Consider the following 22065-nt stretch of genomic DNA (forward strand, 5'->3'; position numbering starts at 1 on the left):
GCTGATTTGATATGCGTACACACTGGGACACGATCCCCTCCATCTGGTTAACGTTTACGTCTGTCTCCTCACCTATTTACGTTTTTTTGGTATGTGAGAGAACGTCTCAGTTCTACTCTCAGCAAATTTCCATTATACAGTCGAGAGCTATCGACTCTAGTCACCGTGCTCTGTATGATAGCCTCAGACTTTATTCGTCTTAAAGCTGAGCGTTTGTAGCCTTTCACCAACCTCATTCCTGTCCCCCCCAGCCATCAGCCTCTGGCAACCACTTTCCTACTCTCTCACACTCTGTTTCTAGGAGTTTGACTTTTTTTAAAAAAATTGTTTTGAGATTCCACATGTAGGTGATACCGTGTAATACTTGTGTTTTTATGTCTTATCTTATTAAGTCTTTTATTAAGACTTATGATCTAAGTCTTATTTCACTTAGCATAATGCCCACAAGATCCATCTATGCTGTCACAAATGGCAGGATTTCCTTTTTTTCTCATGGCTGAGTAATATTCCAGTGTGTGTAGAATAAATAATCTGTGTGATTTTATATATTCATTTTAAAGATTGTATATATTTCAAGGATTTTACATATTTACTTATTTATTTGCAAGAAAGCATGAGCCAGGGAAGGAGGGGCAGAGGGAGAGGGAGAAGCAGACTCCCCACCAAATAGAGAGACCTATGTGGGACTCGATCCCAGTACCCTGGGGTCATGACCTGAGCCAAAGGTTGTTGCTTAACCAACTGAGCCACCTGGGTGCCCCTGCGTGTGTGTTTAAATAAACAACATCTTTTTTATCTATTTACCTATCAATGGACACACGTTGTTTCTGTATGTTGGTTATCGTGAATATTGCCATGGTGAACATGGGGTTGCAGATATGTCCTTAATAACGTTGTTTTCATTTCCTTTGGAGATAGACGCCAAAGTGGGATTGCTGGGTCCCCTGTAGCAGACAGTCTTCTAGTTAGGTATTACTCCGGGCAATTTGACTACTTTAATGGACTACCCAACATAAAGTAGAAAAGCAGAGTTCTGGGCTAGTATATTTGTTAAAACAGAATTCCTTAGTTGAAAAAAAAAAAATCCCTAGTTTACTTTTTTTCTGTTTCATTTTGTTGAGGTAAAAAAAAAAAAACATAAAAGTTAAACAAAAAAACATAAAATTTAAACATAAAATATACCATCTTAACCATTTCTGAGTATAAGTTCAGCCTTCCCTTTTATATCTACAGTTGGTTTTGTTTAACTGAAGCACAGGATCTTACATTTATTCCTGTTACATTTTACCTTGTTGGTTTTGGCTTCCTATTAGAACATGCCAAAATAGTTTCTAATCCTGATTCTGTCCTCCAGTTTTCTGCATTAATCTCCCTCCCTGCTTTGAATCACTTCCAAATTTGATCAGCATTTATTTACCTAAGCTGTTGATCAAAGTCAAACCCTTGGTTTCTGTGTGTCCCACTGGATGCAGTGCCTTTTTTTGTTGTTGTTGTTGTTGTTGTTTTTTGTTTTTTGTTTTGTTGTTGTTGTTGTTGTTTTTTGTTGTTGTTGTTAATGTAAGCTCTAGACCCAACATGGGGCTGGACCTCAAAACCCCAAGATCAAGAGTCACATGCTATGCCAACTGAGCCAGCCAGATGTCCCATGCAGTGTCTATTGGGAACACCGTATGAGTATAGGAGTTGAGAAATCAAACTTTGGTCTTGATTCAAGTTCTCTGAGGCTGTGTGTCCTCTGTAAGGTGCTTCCCCTCTGAGTTTGGGCTTTAGTGTCCTTCCAGTTCTTCCTTCTGTGTGTCTGTCCAGCTTTGTTTTTTCCTGCAAGTGGCTGCCACCTTCCAAAGAGGGACCCAGGGCCTGGAAGTGTGACGTGTTCAAAGTTTTGGCAGACGGTGGTACTTGTGACTTTCTCAGGTTAGAATCAAAGATTTGTTTTTGGAGAATTTCCTTAGTCATTTGGATCAAACCCATGGTCATTCAGCACCTACTGCATACTGGACACTTTTAGGCACTTGAGGGACAAAATGAATACGACTTATAATAACCCTGGCCTCTAGAAGCTCATGATTTCATGAGAGCAGCAAACACATGAACCACTTGGTCTAATAAACGGGATATATGCAATAAGAGATATAAATAAGAGGTGTGGAAACACAGAGAAAATCCCTTATTTGGCTTTGGGTAAGTTTCATGGAGGATGTGATATTTGAGTTTAGTCTCAGTCTTTCTAGGGAGAAAAGGACACAGCACATGCAAAGTCCCTAATATAAGACCAGGCTCAGTCTGGGTAGAGCCCAGGATGTCTGGAGCCCAGCTCTACAACTGGGTAGTGCCTCCCAGCTCAGAAAGCATGGTCACCCACTTTCTGTCATTTGAGCTTTACTATATTCTTGGAAAATGGCTAGAATGAGAATTACAACCTTATGCCATTGAGAAGCCTAAAAATTGGCGCTACCTGTCTTGACCAAACTGCCTGGGGGTGATGGAACCAAGGCTTGAACTTCAGTCCTCTGACTTCAAGTCCAGGCTGTTTCCAAGTACACTCCACAGAGTACTGAAAAGGGGTAGAAATAAGAAATAAGAAATAAATTAGAAATAAATTTCTGCAGTCAACAAAACCAAAAGGCAGGGACGCCTGGGTGGCTGAGTTGGTTAAGCAGCTGCCTTTGGCTCGGGTCATGATCCCAGCGTCCTGGGATCGAGTCCCACATCGGGCTCCTTGCTCGGCAGGGAGCCTGCTTCTCCCTCTGCCTTTGCCTGCCACTCTGTCTGCCTGTGCTCGCTCGTGCTCCCTCTCTCTCTCTGATAAATAAAATCTTTAAAAAAAAAACAAAAACAAAAACAAAAGGCAACTGACAGAATAAGAGAAAATATTCACAAATAACATATCAGATAAAGAGCTAGTATCCAAAATCTATAAAGAATTTATCAAACTTAACACCCAAAGAACAATAATCCAATCAAGAAATCCAATCAAAGAAGACATCCAAATGGCCACCAGACACATGAAAAAGTACTCTACATCACTCAGCATCAGGGAAATACAAATCAAAACCACAGTGAGATACCACCTCACACCAGTCAGAATGGCTAAAATTAACAAGTCAGAAAATGACAGATGTTGGCAAGGATGCGGAGAAAGGGGAACCCTCCTACACTGTTGGTGGGAATGCAAGCTGGTGCAGCCACTCTGGAAAACAGGATGGAGCTTCCTCAAAAAGTTGAAAATTGAGCTACACTATGACAGCAATTACACTACTGGGTATTTACCCCAAAGATACAAATGTAGTGATCTGAAGGGGCACGTGCACCCCAATGTTTATAGCAGCAATGTCCACAGTAGCCAAACTAGGGAAAGAGCCCAGATGTCTATCAACAGATGAATGGATAAAGAAGATGTGGTATATAAACACACTGGAATACTATGCAATCATCAAAAACCCCAAAATCTTGCCATTTACAACAATGTGGATGGGACTAGAGGGTATTATGCTGAGTAAAATAAGTCAATCAGAGAAAGACAATTATCATATGATCTCACTGATAAGAAGAATTTGAGAAACAAGACAGGATCATAGGGGAAACAAGATGAAACCTGAGAGGGAGACAAACCATAAGAGACTCTTAATCTCAGGAAACCAAATGAGAGTTGCCAGAGGGGAGGTGGGTAGGAGGGATGAGGCGTCTGGGTGCTGGACATTGGGGAAGGTATGTGCTATGGTGAGAGCTGTGAATTGTGTAAGACTAATGAATCACAGACCTGTACCCCTGAAACAAGTAATACATTCTATGTTAATAAAAATAAATAAATAATAATAACATTTTTAAAAAAGAAAGAAATTTCTGATGCTTGTGGACCACTATTTCATCTAATATGATTACTACATCCTCTCCTTTCTCTGCGAAAGAGGAGCACCTACCTTACTCGATGAGTAAATCAAGTCCCGGGAATGGCTCACTAGTCATCTCTCAATCTAGAGCATTAGCAGTGGAATCAGAACGGAACAGGAATTGCTTTGGAGAGATGAGCCCTTCCTAAGTGCCCAGCACTGAGCTATAGAGCCATCAAAGCTCTGTTGGAGTGTCGTGGGGCTGGGGTCCTTGGGAGGGTCTGGCCAACCAGGTACCTCATTCACTTAGTTGGGATTCAAGGAGGACTAGGTATAGATACCAATGCAGGTTAAGAATGAATTTGATGAGAAGAAATGTCCTCCCCAGGCTCCAAGTGCAGCAGGTGCAACCTCATGGTAAGAGGCCTCTTGAGAAAGGCCATGGATAAACTTCTAGGCAAGAAATATTGTTCATTTTATTGGCTGGTGAGTTTTAAAATTAAACTCCAAATTCTGCTTGCTCATCTTTTCCATTTTGTGGTTCTCATAAACAACATGATAATTGCATTCACAGAAATCAAAAGAGAAGACCTTCTTTAATTGTCCACAAAGCTGATGACCTCCTCCAAGTCAAACCATTTTGGCCCTCCACTGTTTCTCTCACTGTATTATTACCTCCTTCTGGAAATATCTCTTATCTCCCAGTCACCATGCTTGACTGGTCTTCCTCCTACTCGAGGGCCCACTCTTTCTCTGCCCCTTTTCTGGCTCCTCCTCCTCATACCAGCCTGGACTTTTCTTTCTTCTTCTTCTTCTGGACTCAGTTCCTTTGTAACCTGGCAGAGTCTTGTGGCTTCAAATGCAACCTATAAGTGGGTAACCACCCACATTATACTACTGACCTCACACCTCTTCTGAGTCCAAACTCACCTCTTCTCCTCTCCTGGGATATCTCACTGGCACCTCGAACTTACCTCATTCAAAAACATAGCTTTTGACCTTCTACCAACAGCCTACTCTTCCCTGAGTCCCCCCGGCTCTGGTAATGGCACCACCAATTATTCCGTCGAGAAACCTCAACCCCTAGAAGTCATCCTCGATTCCTCTCCTTCCTTGTGCCGCACCTCCCATCCATCAGTCAGTGCTGTCGGCTCTCAATTCAAAATGCATTCTAAATCCAGGCTCTTCTCACCACCTCCACTGTTACTGTCCCTCCCACTCCACTGCCCTTTCTCATTGGGGTCACTGTAATGCCTCTCAACTGGTCTTGCTTCTTGCTCTCTAACCCCCTACCGGCTCCTCACCACAGGTTTAAGCACTGAAGTTAGATCGTGTGACAACTCTGCTCAAACCCTCTATCACTTCCTGTCGTCCTTCAGCTTTCACCACAACCCATCTGCCAGATGCACGTCATCTTGCCCCTGATTACCCCATTCTTCAGCCATACCAGCCTCATTACCATTCCTCAGCATGCAAGCCTGCTCTTGCCTTAGGTCCTGATACTTCTGTTTGGAATGATCTTCCTCAGACCTTCGAAAGGTTGGGTCCTCACTTCATAGAGTGAAATCGTCACCTCACCTCAGTGACCTTCCCAGACCACCTGCTTATGAAGAGCCTCTAACACACCCTTCCCCTGACAAAGTATTATTGTTCTCCACAGTAATTATCTCTAAGTGAACTTCTATATTTGTTTTCTTATTCCTTTTATGTCTCTTCAACTCCAAGAGAAGTCAGGGACTTCTGCTGTCTTCTCCAGGATTGTATTCCCAGCACCAAGAACAGTGTCTGGTACCTGGTGTGGGCTGAGTAAATGCATGTTGAATGAATGAATTTGCTTTTTTGTCAGGTTTTAGAATTACTCCTTATTAGGCCAACTTTACAATGTCATGGAAGGATTTTTTTTTTTTTTTAAGGTAAAAGCTCCTTAAAAATAAAATCTAGGACTACCTGGATCATCTAGCAATTCCATTTCTGGGTATTGCTCCAAAGAAAGTGAAGACACTACCTCAAAAAGATTTCTGCCCTCCCATGTTCAATGTAGTATTATTTATAATTTCAAAACATGGAAACAAGCAAAGTGTCCACTGGTAGATGAATAAGTAAAGAAAATATGCCGTGTATATGTGTATATACACATAGCATGGAATCTGGAACATTATTCGGCCATGAAAAAGAATGAAATCTTGCCATTTTTGACAACATGGACAGAACTTGAGGGCATTATGCTAAGTGAAATAAATCAGAGAATGATAAATACCATATGATCTCACTTATATGTGAAATCTAAAAAGCAAGCAATGAAACAAGGGAAAAAAAACCCGAAAAACAAGCTCATAGATGTAGAGAACAGATTGGTGGTTGCCAGAGGTCGGGGGGTGGGGATAGGTGAAATGGATAAAAGGTGTCAAAACTTCCTGTTATAAAATAAGTCCTGGGGATGTAATGAACAGCATGGTGACTATAGTTAATAACACTGGATTGCATATTTGAAAGTTGCTAAGAGAGTAGATTTTAAAAATTCTCATTGCAAGAAAAAAACTTTGTAACCATAGATGGTGGTGAATGTTTGCTAGAAGTACTGTGGTGATTGGTTAGTTCACAATGTATACAAACGTTGAATCACGTGGTACACCTGAAACTAATATTGTATGTCAGTTACACCTCAATTAAAAAAAAGATAAAAGCAATTTTACCTTTAGGTCTATCTTTCTATGTGCAACTGCTTTCAGACTGTGGGTCCTTCCTACCTTTAACTTCCCTTGCTGATTTTATATATTAATCGATCTCAAAATCAGACTGCTATCCAGAGGAGGTCAATCTGTGTCTCTCTGTAAGCCCTTCTCATGACCCCCCCCCTTCATCCCCTGCTCTCATCTTGCTGGTGCCCTCACAACCATGCAGGAAGGGACACGTTTCCCCGTCCTCATTTAGAACAGAACAGAGCAAGGGGACTTAAGTTAAATCTCCAGAGGATTCTCTTAGATCCTATTCATTCTTCTACCAGCATTTCTTGAGACACTGGGCTGTGTTAGAAACCATGATGGCCACTGAGAATGGATGTCATGTCCCCCCTTTCATGGAACTCATAGTCTAGTGGGAGAGAGAGGCCCACAAAAAAGGAGTCCTATCATGTGCCATGTGGTGGTAGTGGGGGCTCCTGGGGTCCAGAGCGGAGAGGGACCAACCAACTCTGTGAAAGGGCGTGGTGCACAGAGGTGTGGAAACAGGACAGTCTTGGTGTGTTTGTGCATGACCTCTGGGTACCTGGGAGGGAATATGCCAGATCCTGAGGGACAGTTCTATGGGGCATTGAGTGTTGTGTTAAGAAATGGAGACTTTATTCCTAAGTTATTGAAGATGCAATGAAAAGCAAAAGAATTTTCTGATTGAAAGTTCTGAATTCATTCGCTTGTTCATTTATTCTTTCATTCAACCAGTATATTTTGAACTCCTGTTACGTACTAAACTAATCCTGCTGCTAGGCTCTGAGTGTATGGTGTTTAGTAAATGCTATTGCAGAACCAGCAGCTATGGCACACAAAGGAAGCTTGTTTGGTGGCTTTTGCCATAGAAAGGTTTTTTGTTTTTTGTTTTTTAAGATTTTATTTATTTGACAGAGAGAGAGTGAGAGGGAGAGAGCTCAGGCAGGGGGAGGAGCAGGCAGAGGTAGAGGGAAAAGCACTGAGCAGGGAGCCCAATGAGGGGCTTGATCCTAGGCCACAGGGATCCTGACCTGAGCCGAAAGCAGATGCTTAACTGACTGAGCCACCCAGGCGCCCCACAGCCATAGAGAGTTACAGAAAAGGAAACTATTGGAGCTAACAATGGAAGCAAGTCCCCAAACAATAGGTGTATATTTAAGCAAATTACAGTCCCCAGAAGGAAATATTAGGGAACCATTAAAAACGATGTTTGCAAGCATAGGAGGAAAAAAGATTTATGGTGCCCCTTAATAGTATAGGGGATATATTAATGATGTTCACTGGGAAAAGCCGGGTGAAATTTATACAGGGCAGTGAGTATCAGTGAGGAAAAACAAGCATAAGAAGAGACCATAAAATATACAAAAATATGAATTACAGCTGCCCCTCAGCAAAGTGATTTTTCTGCTGCTTTATACTTTTTCTGTACCAAATATTTTCCTCTGTTAAGCACACACTTACTTGTCCCACCATAACTTGTTCCATTGTGAAAGGAAAGAGATGAACAGACAAGAAATGAAAGCCAGAGTGGGGGAAGCAAAGACAGACACCTGCCTCAATGATATGACTTAGGTGTCCTCTCTCCAGGAGGGTCAGGATGGGGCAACTGTGTTGGGCTGAGGACCCTCGGCTGGTCATTCCTTGCTTAGCCACGACAGCCTGTGCTCTGTCTGAGGGAGAGCAGCAGAACACACACTCCGGGATGTCAAGTACAATCCCGGGTGACTCTGGGTGACCTCCGACTAGTCAGTCTTCCTGGTAATCCACCTCCCTGGAGGAGAGTTTCCAAAGACCTCTCCAGGAAACAGGATAAGTAGGAGGATCCTGGCTGCAGGGGAAGCGGGTGTTCTTTTTCAAAAATCTAGACAATCTCCTCCCCTCATCGCCATTTCCCTCTAACTCTCCGTCTGTTCCAGTCCTGCTAGCAACTCATATATTTTCATTTTTATCTCTTTCAGGAAATGACCGAAATGGCCTAGATTTCAACAGGCAGGTAAGGTGTTTCAGAAACAAAACCTTTATTCTATAAATGGGGGTGGGGGGAATATATTTATATATTCTACAAATGGGTAGGGGGGGCGGCCACTTAGACCACATCAGGTGTGGGAGATAGAAGAAGATTATGTCAAGGTATTTATTCATAGGGTCAATAGCTTTCTGGCTTGGAAGGAGCCTTTTGTCCAGCCCCTGCCCCAGGCCACAATCCAATGTTGGGGTCTCCGCTACCCTATCAACATAGAGTGCTAACAAATGGAGCATTTGCTTAGGGTTGAATTCTAGCCTGATGTGATGCAGAATTCGAGACCATAGCTCTCTTCCCATCATGGTGTTTAGTCTGAGTTTCCTCTTGAGTGAGTTGGTCCGCGTGGACCAGTTGTACGGAGAGGACTGTATGGAGGTACCAAGGATGGAGGACCTGGGACCCTCAGGGAACTATGACTGAAAGGGGAAGACAAGGAACCAAACAGGAGGAACAGAACAAGAGGGCCCGGGACAAATTATATAATCTGGCTCTGGGTGGGGGTGGGGGTCAGTGTAGACACAAGCTTGGCATCTTTGAAGAAAACCGAGTTGTGTGGGGTTTGAATTAGTCTGGGCGGGCTTCGGGTGGAGGCAGGTGGTGCTGGACAGGGTGTGAGATGGACGGATGTGAAGGGAAGGATGGAGCAGAGGGAGAGGATTTTCCCCTTGAGATCAGGGGCTGGAGGGAAACTGAGGGACAGGGCTCGGACAGGGCGTGGTGCCCCAGCAGATGTGGGAGGGTGTGTTGGGGGGAGGAAAGCGAAGGTGGTCTGAGTGTTCTCTGCTGAAAATTTAATCAATTTCCTAAATTTGGCCAAGGTGGGTAGGGCAGGGGTACTATGCCAGGTGTGGGAATACAAAGAAAATTAAGACAGGATCTCTTCCCTGGAGGAGCGTAGCATGGGGAGAGGGAGAGAGAGAGAGAAGGAGAGGAAGAGGGAAGGAAAGAGACTCCTCAGGAAATAATCATATTACACTGGCATCCCTGCTTTGCTAGAGGTGTGTAGAAAGCCTGGTGTCCAACAGAAGGGGAAAGAGTTCATTTTCCCTGGGAGATCAGGGTAGGCTTCATGGAGGAGGTAATATTTGAATTTAGCTCGAAAGGGTGAGCAGGACTCTGTCGGGCAGAGAAGAGTGTGATGGGACGACAGAAGATCCAATGTGTGTGGGAGGGGCTTTGGAGAATCATAGTTTCCTTCTTGCTCTGATATTTTGCGTCCAAGTTTAGGTGACAGTCTGAGGTGGGACCGGAGATCAGACTCCTTTATCTATAGTGATTCAAAGTCACTACTAACGTTTCCTAAAGGGCTGGGTCCTTTCTGGGTCTATCCTTCATGGTCAGAGAGAACAATAATCTGGAGTCCAAAGCCAGAACCTCTCAGGCAGGCCCTTTCTGCGTTTTGTTCACTGTGGAAGTTGGCTGACCAGTGGAGGCCAATGACTCTCTCTGTACGCGAGGTCTGAAGCAGAGGTTTCAGACGTAGCTACAAGGAAGGACGTGCCGCCAACTTGGTTTATGAAACACCGGAAGAGCCACCAAGGGAAAAAGACAGTAGAATCAGCTTCTCAGCCATGGTCTTCACATATGAGACACATTCTTCTCTCAGGGATAGTTTTGCCAGGTTTGCTTTCAGGGCGGGAGGACGGAGGAGATTCCCAAGGATTCTGGGATCCTGAAGGAGAGCCCTAAGCAGGCTGGGATGGGTCCTGTGCGCTGTGCTTTCCACTCTGAGAAGGCAGGATGGCAGCCTGGGACCCCCACCCGCACCCCCTCGGTGTCCCAGGCCCTTAGGAGAGGATGCATGGGGAGGAGTTCATTCCACACCGAGATGTGACCACACCAGCCCAGGCCGGAGGTGGCCTGCTCCACAGGCCCAGTGGGTTGAAGTGCCTATGTGATCTTTTGGAAGCTTGAGAAACCTCTGTGCTTGGGACAAGGCTGGGGGCAGCCCCTCTGGCCCTAGGCAGCCTCCAGAGAGGCCCCTGACCCTTTGAACATCTTTTGGGGTGTGGTTTCTCCAGCAGGCAGGAGAAAGTGTGCTGGCTTCTGCCAGGAGTGGGCCTCACTTGAGTTTGCTTCACTTAGCATGGGATGGGTTATTCCCTCCTCCCTCCCCTGGAAAGGCTTTTTGGATTTCTCATTACTGACAAGAACAGACATGACAGATCTCTCCTTTCAAGAACAGGGGAATTTTGGAGAAAGAGGCTCAGCCGGGTCACACTGCTTTATACTCTTACGCCAGAGCACTCCTCCGTTCACGCGTGTATACATCCATGCCCCCCCATACCTCCCCCTCTATGCCCCCCCCATGCCCCCCCCCAAGGCTCCTCCCTGCTACCTGCCACTCTGTCCCTCAGTGCCATCCGACACGGACACCCACAGCTTCACATTCATTCTGGCCCCCTGCAGACCTATAGGGGGGGCCCCAGGATCTCTCAAGCCACTGCATTGATGGTCATACCTCCACACGTCACCAGGAGGGAAGTAAACCAACATTCGCTGTCTGCCACGCTCTATGCAAGGGGCTTTGGGTACTTTATCTCATCAAATTCTCGCTCTAAACCATAGGTTAGTATCCCCATTGGACAGGTGAGGAAGGGGCCTCCCAGGCAGCCCCACCTTTTTTTTTGGGCAAAGGATTTGGGAGATTAACTGATGTGCTGAAGGTCACATGACTGGCCAACCGGCAGAGCTAGGACGCGAACCCACATCCCTTGGACACCAGAGCCCATCTTTCCCATGATGTCCTGCTGCATCCTTCTCTACATTCTCTCCGCTCTCCGCTCCCGGCACACACGCCATCCTCAGGGAGAGGCCTGGGACCCAGAGGCTGAGCGTGACCTCACTGTGACTAACTGGGAGGAAATGGGCGGCAGAGGGTGTGGAGAAGGGAAGAAAGGGTGGTTGTGTAGGAGCAGCCTGGTATGGTACAAAGAAGGGGTTGGCAGATGCCGAGAGCAAAGGATGAGCTGCTGCCCTTGGTGAAGCCCCGGCTGGGAAGCCTCAAGCCAGTTGGTGCAACTGGGAGTTGCAACCAGGTCTTGGCTAGACAGTCCTACAGTTGCGTGAGCAAGGGACGCTGGCTCATCAGGAAGTTTTTCGAACTGAGCCTGTTCACTTCCTGGTCCCAGGAAAGCAGCCTGAGCCTGTGTGGAGAATTGTGGGAAGACCCAGGGACCCAGGGCCAGTGCTGCCTGCTGCCCCGGGAAGGATGAGCAAGTGGAGAGGCAACAGGATAAGACCAGATCCCTGGCCGGGAAGGCGGGTGTCCTGGTGCCAACGTGTTTCTCTACCTCTCCCTAGTCGTTGCCCTTAGACAAACCCCTTCATCTTCCCGGGCCTCAGTTTCCTCTCACATACAGTGAAGACGTTTGCATGAGGAGATCTCTCAGTCTGTCTGTTATGGCCCCTTGTTTCTTCCCTGCCCTATTCCGACTGGTTGGCTTGACTCCCACTCTCCTTTCATTTCTTTCTCTGAAGAGAAATAGGGGAGACTGTCCAACCATTTTTTCACCCTGAGCGGGAGACTGTGGGGGGGAAGGAAATATATCCCATGATATCTTTCCAGTCTTTATGATTTTGTGTCATCCAGTGAAAAGAACCATTTGAAATGTAGGGGCAGAGGCAGAAGGACCCAGCAGGCTGGCTGTGGGGCCCATCGTTCATTCTTTGAATATTTAGTCATTCTGAAGCTTTGGGTAGAGGGTGTGAGGAGTAAGAAGATAAGTTACAAAACTGTGCAGTGAATTCTGTGAGAGACCAGTAGAGCTGGGCTCCTGGATCCCTGCCCGAGGATATCACCAAAGAGATGGTGTCTGAACTGGGGGGTAGGGGAGGAGTAAGGAATTTGACTGGCAGAGAAGGGTGGCAAGAATATTCCAGGCATAGGAGCCCATGAGGGCTCACTTGAGAGAGGGCATGGCTTCAGGGGAAGTGTGAGAAGATGAACACGGTGGGAGATGAGAAAGGTGAAGTTAGAGTCGTGGGTCGGGCCAAGTTGTGAAGAACTTTGAATGCACTGCAAGGAATTTTCTCTTGTGGGCAGTAGGGAGCCACTAGGTGTTTTCCAGCGTGACTAGTTTCATTTAATGGAAGGGCATTAGAGGGGTGTGGGTGAGAGGGGAAGGAAGGGTGAGGAGAGGCCTGATGGAATGCTGTTGTGGTAGGAAGAAGTGGGCAAACCTCAGGAGAAGGATGAGAGCAAAGAGGTCAAGCACGTGAACACAGAGTCAGACCGCCTGGGCTGGAAGCATGGCCGTGTGGCCTTGGGAAAATTCCTCACCACCTATGTTCCTCAGTCTCCTCATCTGGAAAATGGGGAGAATAATGGTACCTATCTCACAGAGCTGTTGCAAGTCAAATGAGAGTGTGTGTGCCTTTTAGGTAAGTGTCTAGAACATGTAAACTGTGTAAGTATTTGCTATTTTTATGACCGTGTTAGGATGCATTGGAGAGACCCAGATTTGAGAGAGAGGGAGACGGTCTCTGATGGACAGTCAAGAGGATTTTGGCAACAGCTTGGACTACATGGCAAAGGAAGGGTCCAGCATAATTCTTAGATTTCTAGCTTGGGATGCTAAGCATTAGAGGGACTGCAAGCAGAGCTCAGGAGATCGGGAGGTAGAACAAGTATGTCCAGATGATGGGAGGAGCTGAAGGCAGAGAACGGGCTATAGGTACCAGTAACACAGAGAGAAACTGGGATGTGGGGCCCAGGGGAGAGGTCGGGATGCATACCAGGGAGTCACCACTGAATTGAAGCAGTGGGAGTGAGGGAGGTCCCCTGGAGATGGTGTGCAGAAGGGGATGGGGACCCTGGGAAGACCTGCAGAGGAATCACGTGTGGAACGGGCTGAGGAGTGGGTGCCTATAGACGAGATGAACAAGGAAGATTGGTCAAAGGGATGGGGAGGAGAACCACACGCACAAAGGAGAGATCTTCATAGCACGGGGGGAGAGCCACAGTGTGGAGGACTGCAAAGGTGTTGTAGGGCCTGAAGCTTGAACACGGGTTCACATCGTGGTGTCTGTGCTAAGAGCAGATGCCAGATTGCTGCAGGCGGGGGGCGAGCTGGAGTTACGGAAATGACAGAGATGTGCTCATGCGGTGACAAAGGGGTGGGGTATTGGCCTAAAGTGGAGACAGTGTATGGGGAAGGCTTTGGAAGATGAGGGAGACCTCGGTGGGTGTGGGCGTGTGGTGGGTTAGGAAATGCCATCAGCATAGGAGACAGAAAAGAGAGAATGCGGACAGAGGACAGACCCACTGGAGGGTGTAGCCTAGGAGAGAAGCAGGACTCATCTGAGAGGGTAGCAGGACTGGGTGCCCTGTTGGTGAGTTCAGAAGCCCAGGGGACAGCTCTCTGTCACCATTGCCCACTCTTTGGACCAACAGCTACCTTCAGAAGGATGTCGGAAGGTAGAATTGGCTTCCAGGGGCTTGGAAAGTCCATGGGGACAGGGGCACCCTTGGGAAGCCTCATGCTGTGCTGTCCTGGTGACTCCTTGCTTCCCACGGGCCACGAGTTTCTGCCGGACAGATCAGAGCAATGTTTCTATGTGTGTTGTTGAGTGACATCTTGCTGGATGCTAGAGTTCTCTGAGGCCAGAAGGATATCGGACGCAAGTTGGCAGGTGTCCTCGTCCCTAAGCTTCCTGCCACCAAAGCTGAGAATCAGTGGCTGGAGGTTTTCTCTCTGTCCTAGGCTTGACGGCTTTCTCAGCTCACCTGCACGAATAGATGACTGCCCCATGCCCGCCATGCCCGCCATGCCAGCTAGCTGGGAGCAGTTGCCCCCGCGTGCCCCCACACAGCATTAAGCTTTACGTTGGATGGGATGTTCCTTCTTTCTGGAGCGTGAACCACCAGGGTTTTCTGGCTGCTCCCAGGACGTGTTGATTTGTAGTATTTAATCGGCTCAGTGGGGCGTCTTCTCCAAAATTCTCTAAAATCAACAAAATTCAGCCTAAGGGAATTAGGAGCCTCTGAGGGTCCAGAATGACAGAAAGACTTCTCCAGGGGGGCCCACGAGGGGAATGCAGGCCAGGACAGACCAGGCTCTCAGGCTGGCAGGGGAGGGCCCGCCGGGACGGCACAGTCAGCACTCTCCCCTGGGCGCTCAGGGAGCAGCCTCGGGAGAGCCGGCACCAGAGCTGCCAAGCTCCAGACAGCAAGGGGAGGAAGTGATTGACCAAGTTCGACCATTTCATACCGTGGACCCTGACTTCCCTGGCTAGTTAGGAGTCAGAGGGACTAGAACATGGGTCCTGCCCAGCCAGTGGGGAAGAAAATGCAGGGGAGGGAAGGGAAGTCCCCGGCACTGGAATATTCATGCCAGTGGGGCTGGTTTTGCAAGTCTCAGCCAAGCAGGCACACGTTGCCAGGCAGAGGTCAGGGTGATGAGCTGGGGGTTGGGGGGGCTCTGAGATCCCCCTGCAGGACCCTCAGGGGGTGGGAATTAAGGATGGCAAGGCTGTCGATCCTCTGAGGCTTGTTTCTCTCTGCAGGGCACTCAGCTTCTGGTTCCATGCTTCCAAGTGGAGATGGGATTCCGGGGGTGCGGGGGCAGGCTAAGAGACAGAAGAAGATGAGAAGCCAGCAAACTGCATTTTGCCCAACCTCAAGTGTTGAGACGTAGCATCCTTCATTTTTACCCCTCTGAGGTGCCGAAGTAATTGAAAATCAAATATAGGAGCCTGGCGAAACTGTGTTGGGGACGTGATTTTGATTCAGGGCCACAGTGGGCTTCCAAAGACCTTATTTCAGGATTAAATTCAGCCACGAGGCACAGGTAGATCTGGGGGAGGACAGACCTTAAAGTCCCCTGCTAGCCAACAGGCAGGTCTGAACAGAGGGACCAGAAGGGACCAACCCCCACACACCCACTTCCTTCTAAAACTGTGGTTCTCAGCCTTATCAGACCCAATGTCCCTTGGAACGAGGATTCTAGAAAGCCCCCTGAATCTCCTAGAATGGAATTTATAGAAAACACAAGTAAACAACTACAGGGATGCTCTGATCCAAATAAAAGAAGGAGAAAAAATTTAAAATAAAATAATAGCTATTTCAGCAAGCAAATCCTTGGGTGTGCTCCCCGGGAAGGTTCAATGGGCTAGTAGCAGGCTAGTGCCCAGGCAACAGACACAAATACAGACTGGTAATGGTATGTTCTATTGGCAGCTCAAAAGCCATGATTTTCCAAAATGTTAACTCTCCTAAGATAAAAATCTTTCCTCAATTCACACCAAAAATGGCATCCCCAGAAAAAAGCCAGTGCCTATTAAAAGTATACAAAAGATACTTGGTACTCATATAACAACAAAAAACAAAAACAAAAACAAAAACAAAAAACAGTACTGGGCTTTCAGGATTAGAGGCAGGCTGCTCCCTGACACAGATGTCCGATGGGGCATTTGGAAGTTGAATGAAAGTTGCCTGGAGCATAAGTGCTTCTCGTTCAGTCCCCTTCTGCATTGCGGCAGGTCTAGAGTGCCTGCCTTCTGCTCAGTAAATGCAAATCGAGCCTCCCCAGGAGCCAGAAGAACCACCCACAGGTTTCAGAAAACGATTTCCAGGTTGGCCGTCATCCCCAGTGAGGATAGTGGACCCACCAGGGAGACAGGTCGCTTCCACCAGGAGAGCAAGGTTTACCCGTGGCTGCGGTCCTTCCACGGAGAGATCCAAGGTGGTGGAAAACAGAGGCTCTCCGCCCTGTTGGGAGACACCCCAGAAAGAACACACCCAGCCTCTGCCCTCGGAGAACGGACTTGCTATCCCGTGAGAGAGGCAGGTCTGAGAAATTCCTAAATATGTCAGAACAAGGGCCATGTCAGGGGATAAGCTGGGCTCGTAGAATGGCTTAGGTTGTTGTACCTCAGAATTAATTTGCAGGCAGGAGGTGACGGGTAAGATTCAATTCCTTTCTCCAGAGGGATTTCCCCACTGTGGTCAAGATAATACAAGAATAATTGTATTTACTGGATCCTGCCCGTGTGCAGGCACCGAGTACAAAATCCATTATTAGCTATTATCATAGTGCCAAATATCCCTTATTCCATTTAATACTTTTGGCAACCCTTTAAGACAGATGGGATCATTCCAGGTTTAGAGATAAGGAAACCGAGGTGCTGAGTGGTTAAGGAATTTTCCCACAGTCACGCCGTCCAGAAGCGAGTTAAAAGCCAGGCCCACCGGACTCCAGACGGCCCAGCCTTGCCCCCTCCATGGCCCGGCTTGTCTTGAGGGGGCATCAGACAGTGGGGCTGAGCCGATTGTACTGGTCCTCCTATTCCTCATCTGAAGCCGAGAGCAGTTAGAGTGTCTCCTTCCTAGGCATGTCGTAAGGAGTAATTACGGCTGAGATTTATAACTCCAAATAGTTTCTGACATACGGTAATCGACCCATAAACATTAGCTCCTATTACTTTCTGATGCACGAGAACCCATAATTTTCTCGTCCTCTCCTCTCCCTGTGTGGCTGCAGAGCTGGGCTCGTACCAGTTTAGATGAGCTGCAGATGCTACTAGAATGGTAATTCTTTTCTGAGTTCCTTGAGCCCTCAAGCTGAGCCCCCTTCCCCCCAACCCCAAGCTTGGGTGGGAAGCCGTGATAAGTGTCTTTGTTTTTGGAGAGGTGGGAACTTGTCTTCCTTTGCCAGCCACACTTGGCTCTCTCTGGCCTCACGCGCAGCTGTTTTCGCATGTGTGGCCCCCGGCGTCGGCCCCTGTACTGGATGGACCAAGACTTGTTGAGAGCAGGGTGGCCAGGCGCATATCGGAGTGGCTGTGGATTCTCAGGAGGCCTGTCCCTTGTACACTCCAGGTTACCCAATGGTGCCAACACCAGCGCAAAGCCCCTCTGGGGCCCCAGCCCGGGCCCTGGCTGGATGGGGGCATAGAGGTGGGCTGTTTCTCTCTGCGCAGGTGTGGGATGGAGAGCAGCGGGGTGACGAGGCCAGCATCCGAACCCTCTGATTCTGCAGGGATACGAAGGAGGACTTCCCTTGGGATCTCAGTGAGCTGCCTTTGGTGCATGCAGACTGCTGAAGGGCCAGCCCCTCCCCCTCTCATGTCAGAATATTTTTGGAGCAACCATATTGAAAGGGAAGATGGATTTGGCCCCAGCTGCAGAAGAAGCCAATACTTCTGAGTCCTCAGCTTCATAGCCCCACTGGGTTGAGTCCTTCATAAGGAGTAGCTCATTTAAACCTGTCAGCCCAACCCAGGACAGTAGCTTTTCTGCTCTTCATTTTACAGATGGAGAAACTGAGTTTCCAAAAGGTCAAGGGACTTGCTTAGAGCAGGATTCAAACCGAGGATGATGGAATGTGTTGGGCACTTTACATAGAGTTGTGTCTTGTTTGCTCTTACTTAATTCTTACGACAGCCCGGTGAGGTGAGCATTATTATTCCCATTAGATAGCTGGGGAAACTATAAGTCAGAGGTTAAGTAAGTTACCCAAGATGGGGCTCAGATACACAATAGGTCTGTCTGACTGTACCCCGCTGCGAGAGAGAGCGAGTGAGAGGGCGCTCTTGCCAGTGAGAGATGACCTCATGTAACCCAGAGACCCTCATTTGACACCCTTACAGTACTTTTCCACATTTCCAGAGCCTTCTCACTCATCCCGGCTGCTGCAGACCTCTCATGGCTGCGGCTTGCCAGCTAGGATGGCAGAGATAGCATCTGCCGGCTCAGGGAAGGGTGCCAGGTAAAGGGTGGGGTGAAGAAGGGTTCCCACCCAGAGGGTTCCCCTGGCCCCACGAGAAGCACCCCCTCCCTAGGCCTGTGCGTGAGAAGGGTACAGGTTGAGGAGTGTTTGCCTGGGTATGTGCCTGCAGGGTAGGGGTGGGACCTGGCTTTCTCTCTGCCTTGACAGCTCTAGTAACCAAGAAATTACTTCTCCCAGACTCCCAGCTGCAGCTGAAAATACACTTTCTCCATCTCCAACTTCCTTCTCCTGGTCCAGCCCCGAGAATGGCTTTGGAGGCTGCTCCCAGGGCTCAGGAGCTGCTCCTATCTATGTAGCTGTTCAGTTCCCTAAAATGGTCAAGGGACTTGCAGGTAGGTGGTCAAGCCAGGGCGTATTCATGAAACTTAACCTTGATTCAGCATCTCCTTGCTAACAGGCGCTGTGTTCAGTGCCGTCTGCTGTCTCCAAACACAGCTCGTTCTGCTCATTGCAGCTGCCCTCCACCGTTCCCGTAGCCCGCCCCCACCCCCCCCCCCGACCTCCACTGCTTGGGATCATAGCAAGTGTTAGGACTCCCCTCCCTCTGCCCTATGTGGCTACTAAAATCCCCTTAGCTCGCAACCCCCAAGGATCCTTGGTTTACATCCTGTTTTGCTTTGGTTTCTTGGCCACTCCTCCCCAGGGCTGGCGCCCAGATTTTGCTGGTATGGACTGATGCAGGTTTGTCCCTGCTTTGAGGCTCACAGATGACCGTGTGCTGGTCAGAGGTCCAGCTCCGGCTTCCCACAGACCTGGATTCGAATCTTGGCTCTACCAACTGGCCCTGTGTCATCTGGTCACTTCGGCTCTCTGCCTCAGTTTCTGTCTCTGTAAAATCGGAGGAAATGATAGCAAGAATCTTAGAGCATTGTTAGGAGGAGGTTTCAATGAGATTTTTGAAAGGAAAGTATCTGGGACACAGTAAATGAGTAAATTGGTGTTGTCGCCGCAACATTGGCCTGGGGGCCGGGGTTTCACCTTTTTCCAGATGGCAGTTCTGTTCAGTTTCCCCCAACCACTGGCCTCCCTCTGAGGTTCTTCCCTGTGCCCTGGGATGTGACTCAGCCTGTTACTAGAGCAATATAAGAAAAATATGCCAGAGGGGCACCTGGGTGGTTCAGTGGGTTAAGCCTCTGCCTTCGGCTCAGGTCATGATCCCAGAGACCTGGGATCGAGCCCTGCATGGGCCTCTCTGCTCAGCAGGGAGCCTGCTTCCCACCCCCCTCTGCCTGCCTCTCTGCCTTCTTGTGATCTCTGACTGTCAAATAAATAAATAAAATCTTAAAAGAAAAAAGAAAAATATGCCAGACTTCGTCTCTGCCAGGTAAACACAGGCCTGTCTCACAATCTCACTAAACCTAAGAGGGAGGTTCCTGATATGCACTAAGATTTTATAAACTAAATCTTATTTTTCTTCACCAAGAGAGCCTGCTATTTAAAGGAATACTAGACTGAATTTTTTTTTCTTTTTTTAACTTAAAGACTGTATTTATTTATTTGAGAGAGAGAGAGAGAGAGAGAGAATGAGCAGGGGGAAATGAGAGGGAGAGGGAGAAGCAGACTCCCCCCTGAGTGCAGAGCCCTACATGGGACTCTATCCCTAAGATCACGACCTGAGCCAAAGTCAGACACTTAACAGACGGATCCACCCCGGGCGCCCCTAGACTGAATCTTTTCAAATAATGAAAAATGCCTTTTTACAGTCCATTAGAACCAAAGGTCATCTGTAGGATTTATTTGCTTAAAGTGAGTTATATATTAATTAGTTCCCCCACCCCCACCCCAGTGACATCTCTCAGAGAAGGTATGTGATCCTAACAGGAACAATGTTTCAACTTGACCCCATCTTTCTGGGTGGGCTCTTCTGAGGACTGGGAAGTAGGTTTCGTAGACCACTTGCGTAGCCCGTAAATGAAGCCTGGAAAGGTTTGGACACCCAGTCACTGGGGGTAAATGTGGATTTGTGCAGCAGGCAGGGGTGGGGTGCTTCTGTGCCCCCTAGCTCTGGATTGGGACCCTCAAAGAGAGGTGTTGCTAGCGCAAGAGCTAGCAGGCCGGAACAAGTTAATAGCACTCTGCCTGCCTGGAGAGACAATGCAGCTGCCCAAAGGCAAGGTCTCTTCCTCTCTGACATGAACCAGAGCAAACTTCCTTTCTGAGGGCTTGGTGCTTCCCCTTTGCACTCAGCCTGGTAGCACTGAGGGCAGATTCCTGGCTAGCAGGGCACTTTCCAGAGTGTGGCCTTGCCCAGGGGCCCAGGAGGGACGGACACTTTTTTGGTATAAAGCAGGAGGACCCAGGGGTTGGCCTTTGCCCAGGATCGGGCAACCCAGCAAGGGTCTAGCATTGTCTGGGAACACTCAGGCATGCTTCGGAGGGAAGAGGATCCGAGAGTCCAGCTTCCCAAGAGGTTGTCAGGTTCCCTCTCTCCCCGATCCCAAAGACATCTAAGTACTGGATGCTTCAGAGAATCAAGGAGAATCCTTTTCGAGGGGATGGAGGTGTATAGAAGGTAGAGAGGAAAGAGAATTACAGACATCCTGACTGTTTGGAGCGAGCTCTGGCACCAACGTTTACCACTCTCTCTCACATACACACCCTCTCCCCCTCTGCCCCTCCCCCCACCATCAGGCTTTCATTCACGTTTCCACACCCAGCTCAAATGTCTCCTTCTCCAGGCAGCCCCCCAGGGACACCCTCTCCAACTTCTGTATCTCAACAGCCTCCTACTGTGAGTGGGTCTCCCTCCCGGACTGGACTGTGAACTACTTGAGGAAAGGCTCTGCATTTTTATTTATTGCAGTAGAGCAGTGCCTGGCAGTGTGGACATTCAGCAAGTGTGTCCTAAATGAACAGATTGAGGGATAGTCGGTGTGAATCTGTCTGCCTCGCCACCCATCCCTCGGTCCTGAGTGCCATGAGTTCTGGTCTCTCTGCTTTTTCAGGGCCTTCTCTTCCTCCTGCTGCCCTGCTCCCTGTCATCTTTTCCTCAGCAAGTGAGTCCCCCAAACTCACCCCTTTCCCCAGGAAGGGGAGCTTGTTGGGATTATGCGAATAGAGTCATGTCGTGGGCTCCATCCAGTCCCGGATGCATATTTCCTAATGCTGCTTGCTGGCTGGGCCCCCCCGGAGCCGTTGGCTGAGGCCCAGTGTTTTAAACTCTTTGAGGTTGGGCTTCAGCACCAAGCCACTGAGCCCAAACCAGAGCGGGGCCCCCTAACAAAATGCTCCTTGGGGGTAATGAGGCTCTCCTGGGCCTGCCCTCTCCTGGCCGGTTCTTGGAAACGTGGGGGTTGGGTCATCCAGTGACACCTGAGAGCGCTGTGACTATTTTTCATCAGCAAATTTGGGACGATCCTCTAACCCCAGAGTGAGTCAAAGATACACAGAGTCTGAGAGCCAAAGGGTCCCATAGGTCAGAAGTGCCCTGTTCATGGGACGGCTCCCCAGATGGCTAACCATCCCCCCTGCCCCAAAGGCTTTTTCTTCCTCCTCCCTTCTACCTTGTATGTCAAGACACTTACTTATCCATGATATAACATCTTACGGCTAAGCTTTGTTTTAGTGACATGTTAAAAGGAGAAAATGGAGCAAATTTTTATAAAGCTCAGTATATTCTGTTTTTACCATCTGAGATTTTGCTTTTTTTTTTTTTTTTTTTTTTGGTGTTTAAGTATTAATTGTATGTAATGGAATGCTTTCACACCCCTGTTAGACGGCCCTTCACGCCATGTCTGCCAAAGCTCACCCAGGGTTTCCGGCCCCACTACCCAAAGTGC

At 48.2% G+C, this 22065-nt stretch overlaps 1 protein-coding gene across 2 annotated transcripts in view; it reads left to right on the forward strand.

Moving 5' to 3' along the window:
• LOC131837220 (POU domain, class 2, transcription factor 3) overlaps positions 1 to 22065 on the forward strand; it is a 105081-nt gene that overhangs the window by 49935 nt on the left and 33081 nt on the right. For both annotated transcript variants that reach the window (XM_059183423.1, XM_059183426.1), the window contains one exon: positions 8491 to 8525. In XM_059183423.1, the coding sequence (XP_059039406.1) occupies positions 8491 to 8525 (35 nt within the window). The remainder of the gene's footprint in view (positions 1 to 8490; positions 8526 to 22065) is intronic.

The sequence above is a fragment of the Mustela lutreola genome, chromosome 1 (assembly GCF_030435805.1).
Source record: "Mustela lutreola isolate mMusLut2 chromosome 1, mMusLut2.pri, whole genome shotgun sequence".
Taxonomy (NCBI): domain Eukaryota; kingdom Metazoa; phylum Chordata; class Mammalia; order Carnivora; family Mustelidae; genus Mustela; species Mustela lutreola.